The 8,007-nt window shown below is 49.4% G+C and overlaps 1 protein-coding gene across 2 annotated transcripts in view; it reads right to left on the reverse strand.

Annotated features, from left to right (window-relative positions):
- BAALC (BAALC binder of MAP3K1 and KLF4) overlaps positions 1–6,732 on the reverse strand; it is a 92,137-nt gene extending 85,405 nt beyond the window's left edge. The window contains exon 1 of one of the 2 annotated variants that reach the window (XM_085020593.1): positions 6,376–6,732. In XM_085020593.1, the coding sequence (XP_084876719.1) occupies positions 6,376–6,535 (160 nt within the window). In that variant the 5' untranslated portion in view covers positions 6,536–6,732. The remainder of the gene's footprint in view (positions 1–6,375) is intronic. The other variant, NM_001129969.1, reaches the window with a different exon arrangement.
- Positions 6,733–8,007: the final 1,275 nt, after the last annotated feature.

Consider the following 8,007-nt stretch of genomic DNA (forward strand, 5'->3'; position numbering starts at 1 on the left):
GCTCTACCGGCTGGACGAAGTGCCCCGAGAGCCCAAGGCTGGATGGGTGACGGCCCAGGAGACCAGGGCCATGAGAACGGGAGACATCCTAGATGCTTACGAACTGCCTGGGTTTGTTGCCACCTGTTTTTTGAAGTGTTTTTTGCAAAACCACCCTTACAACAAAGGGGCTTGTATTTGGCAAAAGGGGTGGGGAGCATGTTTCCCTGCTATGCAACTCCATCCAGCAGACAAGAACCCCAGAGAAAGAAAAGACGGACTTTTCCAGGAAGGAAAACAACATCTCTGGGGACTACAGGAAGAATGAAATGGACACACAGACGTTTTAGGGGATGTAGGCATTCATGAGAGGCTGCCCCCGATCCTACTGCAGCCAGGCCCAGGGGTAGGGATACACTGGCAAGTGGCAAGACCCCTTCCTCAAGTTATCAGAGCTTGTTGTCCCCAAAGGGGGCAGCCGTGAGTCAGCAGTTGTTCAAAAATACGACCACAAGTGGTAACAGGTATCTGGAGGGAGCTGGGGGGGCAGAGAGGCTTACCCACCAGGAAGCCCCGGGTGGGCTTGCCACAGATGCTCTCACTCAGGGAGGGAGTCAGGATAACCGGAGCAAAGGGCCTGCAGGGACAGGGCTGCCCCCACCTGCAGGGAGGCGCTGCTGGGGTCTGTACACACGGGCCCGCCCCAGGCAAAATGAACTACTCAGTCCCCTGCACGGTCAGCACCCTCCCCTCATGCTGTTCCAGTGGGATCGTGCTGACTTGATGGGTGTCCACCTGTATGCCAGTCTCCCCTATACTATTAACTTCTTGAAGTCCAGAAACACATCTTACTCAGCTCTGTGCCGCTGTAGGTTGAATGACCAAACAAGCAAACAAATATACTTCATGCTCAGGCTCTCAACACAGGCAATGAAGAGCCATTGTCTTCATAGCACTTCAAAATGGGTCAAGGTTAGCAAATTTAAACACTAAACTGAAACCAAAAAAAAAATATTTTTTAGGGCCACACCTGCAGCATATGGAAGTTCCCAGGCTAGAAGTCAAATCAGAGCTACAGCGGCCGGCCTATGCCACAGCCACAGCCACACGGGATCTGAGCCACGTCCGTGACCTACACCACAGCTCATGGCAACACCAGATCCTTCACCCACTGAGCAAGACCAGGGATCGAACTCACATCCCCATGGATGCTAGTCGGGTTCAATAACCGCTGAGCCACGACGGGAACTCCAAGATTGGTTTTCACAAGAACAAATACAAAAGGCCCAAGTTTGGCTTACGGAAATCGATAGTGCAAGTGTAGGATTCATGAGCAGAAAAATCCCTTCATTCCACATTTATTGAGTGCCACCGATAGTCTAGTCCCTGTTCAAGGTGCAAGGTACATACAGGGGAAACCAAACAAGGTCCCATAGAACCTAGATGTGACTAGAAAGATCTAAGGGTTTTAATTGATCACAAGCTTCATGTGGGTCATGAAGGTAACAGGGCAACAAGAGCAGCAGGAGAACAAATTCTAACTTGGTTTTAGGCTTTACCCGCCCCAGGAGAGGGTACCTGCAGAGTGTCATCCAAACAGACCTCAGATTTCCCGATGCTGCTCACTGTCATTGGCAGCTTGGAGGTAACCATTGGTCCCTTGTATCAAGGAAGGGAGGAATGTGTTTGGAGGAATACGGTGAGGCCCACAGGAGTCTGAGAAACGACTGAAGTGACTGGTGTATGTTTGGCCTGGAGGACCAACGGTGAGAAGAAAGAAACAGCAATGTCCAAATACTGAAGGAACTATCTGTGCAAGACCGGTGGAAATTATGACGCAGAGGAAAAGAGCTGCTTGCAGGGGGAAATTGCTCCAAAGGGACAGGGAGCCCTCCTTCCCTAGGGAAGAGAAGCCCCATGCTCAGGGATGCTGCGGAAGAAACGGCTGAGACCAAATCAGAGAACCAAGAGATCAGACTAGACTTTGAGTCCCATCACCTGTCAAATCAATAAATTCACCTGAATTCTATACATGATCCGTTGATCACCAGGAAGGCAGGGTTTCGGAGTGGGGGCTTTGGATTCAGAAAGAGCTGGATTCCGGGCTTGCAATGGGAAAGGGTACTGCACACTCTCGGCCTCATTCCCACCCTTGTAAAAGGACGATGAGGGAACAGTTTGACCCTTTAACCCTGACCCCCTGAGGATCGAACAAGATGATGTACATAAAGTGCCAGAGTCAGCACGCGGTCCTTGGTAAGATACCAGTACATGTTAGCTAATGGTAGTATTAAATACGCCTCATTTTATTTGGCATATTCCAATTGATTTAGATAAATCATTTTGTCGTGAGTCTAATTCTGCAATCTTTCATCTTGCATTCACAAAAGCAATTATTACACCAGTTTAAAGCTATGAAGTAGAACATGTTAGAGAAATTTGAAATGTTTTATTCTCTAGAGACATTAGAGAAAAAAAAATGGGAAGTTCCCATTGTGGCTCAGTGGGTTAAGAACTCAACTAGTACTCATGAGGATGAGGGTTTGATCCCTGGCCTTGTTCAGTGGGTTAAAGATCTGGCAGTGCTGTGAGCTGCGGCATAGGTCACAGACACGACTCAGATCCCCGCACTGCTGCAGGCTGGCAGCTGTAGCTCCAATTTGACCCCTAGCCTGGGAACTTCCATAGGCCACGGGTGTGGCCCTAAAAAGCAAAAAAAAAAAAAAAAAAAAACCAACAACCTAACAGTACAAATGGGGATCTTAAAGGATGTAATTTAAGGGACTTGTGATTAAATTGAGGTGAAGCTCTGAAGTGATTAACATACAGAATGGCTGGGGTAGGCTGAGGCACAGCCACCTCGGAGACCCCCTTTCTCCGTGGGAGACCTCCATCAGACCAAGAGGTAAAAAATCAATCCAGTAAACTGATTTTATGAGAACTAAATCACACCAAACCAATTTAATCTCCTGCTGTGACAGAGAGACAGGCTTCAATGACACAGAAAAGCCATGCATATCAGATACTGTGGCTTCAGTTAAGTCTTTAATTCCAGCTGACACAAGAGCTGAACCTAAAAACTTAATTGATTTCTGCTGGCAAGTGGGGATGATTTCCCCAAACACAGCAATCAAAGGCTCAGGATCACGTTCTTAGTAAGGAGAAGACAGCAAGAAACTTTGCTTTGCGGGACTGGCAGAAAAACATGCCCCATCCTGCAGTGAAATACAGAATTCATCCAACAAATACTGAACATCTGTCACGTGACAGGACCTCAACCTGGATTGGGCTAAGAGAAATGGAGATGAGGTTTACAAGCAGAAATACTTAAACGAGGAGCTTTTTGGTAGATATGGGTGTGGATGGAGCTGAGGTTGTGGGGAGTGGTGGCTACAGCCGAAATGGCACCTTTGAACCAGGTCAGGGATTTCAATGAGGTAGGATAAAGTTGGGGGCACTTTTTATTTTATTTTATCTTATTTTTTCCATGGAGGTTCCCAGGCCAGGGATCAAACCCACTGCACTTGCAACCTGCGTCACAGCTGCCGAAACGCTGGATCCTGAACCCACTGCGCCACATGGGAACTTTCTGGGGGCACTATTTAAAGAAAAGTTGGGGGATCAGAAAGGCACTTGGAAGAATCTAGGTCAAATTTACTCAAGTGAGAAAATGTCAGCAGCAAGGGATGCAAGGCAGAGGAGTGGGAGGGGGCATCTAGGAAGAACTGCCAGGGGGAGGGTAGGATGAGAGAGAGTGCTTCGCCATCCTAACCAGGGCTCCACAGGGTGCTAAGCACAGGAGCTAAAGGTGCATTAGTTCACTCCCTGCCCTCAGAGCTCCTGAAGCTGCAGTGGCCAGGAGAAAAAAAAAGTGGCTTCAATTTGACACTAAAGGAAAGTGACCATGGACCCAAAAGAAAGGACTCTTGAGGAGTGAGGGAGCCAGGGAAAGTGCACTGAAGGGGTTGGGAGATTGTGCGGTGCAGAAGGGGGCAACTTAACTGACTCCTGGCTGCCTTGGACAGATGACCTTCGGAGACCCTCTCCAGCTCTACAATTCTAGTCATGAATCCGATTTTACAATATGGATTCTAATTCCAGCTTTCCTTTTGTCTCTCCATCCGAAAAGGATGGATGGAAAAGGAAAAAGTGGCTTTCTGGCTTCTTATCCCACACCAACACTACAGGCCAGTGGGTGCTCCCCAGAAGCCTGGAACTGAATTTAGAGGTGGAGCACTGGCAGGGGGTGGGTGAGCCTGAGGATGCTGGAAGGAAGAAAAAAAATAGAGAACACTGGCTAATCTCCCAGGGTGGCTGAAACCCAGAAGAATCGTTGCTTTCTCATATGGCCCACTCTGACTAAAGATGACCAGCTGCTAGTCTAGAAAATCCATAGGCATCAAACCATTTTTCCAAAGGCTCTAAAAGGGAACGCCAACGTATTTTCAGGAAAGGCTTGATTCCATCTGGATCTTCAGAAATGTTCTTCCCCTCTGAGGCTGATGGAAATTTCTAGGGAAGTGAAATGATTCTACCCATCTAAGAGTCTGGCCAATTTCAGGCTGCTGTCCTGGGACTGGAGCTGAACCTTTCCTGTGAATGATTCGGGTCTTCAGGACCACCTGCCTGGCAGGGCTGTCTCATGACTGGCAGGGTACCATGAATGCGCATGCTTAGCCCAGACTCTACCTGTTGCAGGAACCAGCTCTCATGATGCATGATGGGAACGACATGAGATGGCATAGTAATAAATGAATAAGCATTGGAAACAAATATGTACATACTTAGCCATCCCATAATAACATACACACTGTACACTGTAAACTTCTAATCACCAAGGCAACCTTCCCTGAAGCTGCACTTTGTTCTTTTCCATGTTAGATATTTTTAACCTTATTTCCTTGGAGGGCAGCTCTGGTCTTTTGAGTCTCTCCTGAGAAGTAACGTACCTCCTCGGGAGGTGCTGTTACATCTAACATCTACCAGGCCGATTTTGAAGGCTGATGTCTTATCCCCATTCTGACACTGAATTCAGCCAAGAGGCCGCTTGGAAATGCTCTGGAAACATCAGCAACACAAAATAACCATGATGATTGCTACTGTGAGTCAGAAAAATTAGAGACAAATGTAGTGTTACGCCTTGCATAGTTTTCACTGACAGCTCTCACTGAAAGAAAAACAAAACAAAACAAAACAGGAATCCCAAAGTTCATGTTAAAAAGAAGCCAGCTTGGTCCTAAAAGATGGAGACATACGTAGTCTCAGGATTAAAGTGACAGCTCTTATTTATAAAGCAGGAATTTAGGATTATTGATTTTTTAAGTATAGTTGACATTTCTTTTCTCCTCCTTATATGTCATCCTTCAAATTAGCCTCATTTTTCTATGTTCAATTTTAATATTCAAAAATGTCAACAACATAAAGTGGTCAGGAAACAGTTAAAGCATTCTTACACGAATTTTGATCTGGCTTTTGGCAACATCCATGTAATAAGTGGTGAGGTATTTTATCCTTATAACAGCACCAACACATTTATGATTAAAGATCAGTCTGTGGCAATAGTCTATTTTCATCTCTACCCTATAATTATTAATATTTGCTTTAAAAAATTCTGACTTGTGACTGAACCAGTAAGTGCCTACTCCTCTAACAGATTTCTGCCAGAGGGGGAAAAGTAAGAGCATTTAATTTTAGTTGTAATCCTTTCCCATGTCCTGCTTCATATAAAGCACTGAGGCACCGTGGGGTAAAGAGGGAAGTCCTTACCATGAAACAACTGCTTGAAAAGTAAGCTTAAGCGCAGGACTAGTGATGGGGCAGCCGGCGTTTATTTTAACCTGAACTGGGATTCTGGTTTTCAAAGCCCGCGGGGCGGGGTGGGGAGTAGAAAAGGGGGAGGAGACGAGCAAGACTCCACCCAGGCCATCTGGGTCGGTCTATAAACGAAGGGAGAGAGGGGCCAGGTGGCCAGCGGATGAAGTGACCCGGCTTGGTACACAGGCCGCCAGAGGAGGAAATGGGCCAAAACCCAGCAGAGGCGAATCCCAGCGGCCAGGAGGGGTGGGTGGGCTGGATAGGTGTGCAGGCCGAATACGCCGTCCTCCTACCCCATCCGTTTTGGCCAAAGAATAGGCACCTGCGGTGGCCAAGAGGGGCGGGAGTTGCCCGAGGTTCGGGGAATTAGCTCAGCCTTCTGTAAGGGTCGCTGGTTGGCCCCGTTCCCCGGGCCCGGGTCGGTCAGTCGGTCAGCAGGCAGGTCCTATCTGTCTCCCACCTTCCCTCACCCCATCATTCCGCACCCAATTCTCTGGGGGACTGGGCGCTCCGCGTCCCTCCGGCTTCCCCCTGCCGTACCCCCTTCCCAGCGCGGGGTCTGCAGGAACCCGGCGAACTCACCGGCTTGCAGGCCGCCTGCCTCGGGGCCGCTGTCCGGGGCGGCGTTGCTGGGCGGAGCGTCCGAGTCAGTGTAGGTGAGCCAGGTGGACTCCGTCTCCCTGGTCCAGCTCTCGTAGTAGCGGGGCTCAATGGCATCCGCCCGGCTCCCGCCGCAGCCCATTCTCCGGCCCTGCGGGCGCGCCCGGCGGCCGCTCAGCTCACGGTTCGGGCGACGGCTCAGTCCCGGCGGCGCAACCGGGGCCGGCAAGAAGGTAGCGACGGCGGCCGCATCCCGTCTCCACGCCCGTCAGCCGCCCGCGCAGCAACCCCGCGCCCAGCTCCCGCGGCGCCTGCCGCCCCCTCCGCCGCGCCCTCTCCGCGTGCGTCCGTCCTCTCCGCCTCCAAAGCCCTCCCCTTCCCCACCCCCCCACCTCCCCCTGCCCTCGCCGCTTCCCCCACTGCGCCTCGAGTAAACGCTCCGCCCGCAACCTCTCTCCGAGCGCCCCAGCTGGCGGGGGGCACAGAATCGGAGGCCTGGGAATGCGAGCAGGGCGGGGGCCCCGCAGCCCAGGGTTACTGCTCCCAGGCTCTCGCGCATCCATCCACTCCTCCACCTGCTTTATTCCTTGATTCTTTCCTTCCTCCCTCCCTCCCTTCCATCCATCCTGGGGCTTAGGAAGGGACCCCAAGCTTTCTGGCCACTTGTTTGAAAAGCAGTGGAGCTAGTGACAGCCCAGGAAACAGGAGAAAAAGTATTGCTACTAAGATTGAAGGAGCAGTCAGAGGCTGTGACTGACCGGGTTGGTTTGGCGAGCAGGGAGTAGGGCCTGTAATTTCTGAGAGTTGGGCTAGACTCGCTCTTCAACATCCTTTCCAGATCTGTGACTTCGAACTTTGCTCTCAAGAAAGCAAACGAGAATCCGGAACGCAGGGCACCTGGAACACTCTGGATGGCGCTGGGAGGCATGGCTGGCTCCCAGCAGTCAGCCTTTCACTCCCTAGCGCACACAGCTTGCGCGCTCCCTGGGAGCGCACCAGAGCTCAGACTTGGGTGAGCCAAGGAATTTACCTGTCCCGAAGGAGCAGGAACACGTGGTAAAAGAAGGAAACTGCCTTAAAGAGACAGCTAAGAAAGAAGGATTGAAAAAATAAATCTTCAATGACTAGGCTCTGCCAGAATGTCATAGTGTTGAATATGTACTGTTTTCATTCACTCAACATAATATATATACATTTAATTGAAACACAGTTAATGTACAATATGATGTTAGTTTTTAGGTGTACTACATAGTATTTGACATTGGCATACATTATGAAAATGATCACCCTGATAAGTCTAGTAACCATCTGTCCCCATTCAAAGTTATTACAGTATTACTGACCATATACCCTGTGCTGTATATTACATCCCCGTGGCTTATTTATTAACTGAAGGTTTGTACCTCTGAACTCCCTTTACCTACCTTACCCGTCTTGCCACCTTCCTCCCCTCTGGCAACCATTCTTTTGTTCTCTGTATCTATGAATCTGTTTTCATTTTGTTTTGCTGGTTTTGGTTTTTAGATTCCACGTATTAGTAAGATCATGTAGTTTTTGTCTTCCTCTGACTTCTTTCACCTACTACAGTACTCTCTAGATCCATCTATGTTGTCG

Source organism: Sus scrofa, chromosome 4 (genome assembly GCF_054392235.1).
Source record: "Sus scrofa isolate SSC_HxYL_T2T_F1_AM1 chromosome 4, Sscrofa_HxYL_maternal_Yorkshire_Landrace_v2.0, whole genome shotgun sequence".
Classification (NCBI taxonomy): Eukaryota; Metazoa; Chordata; class Mammalia; order Artiodactyla; family Suidae; genus Sus; species Sus scrofa.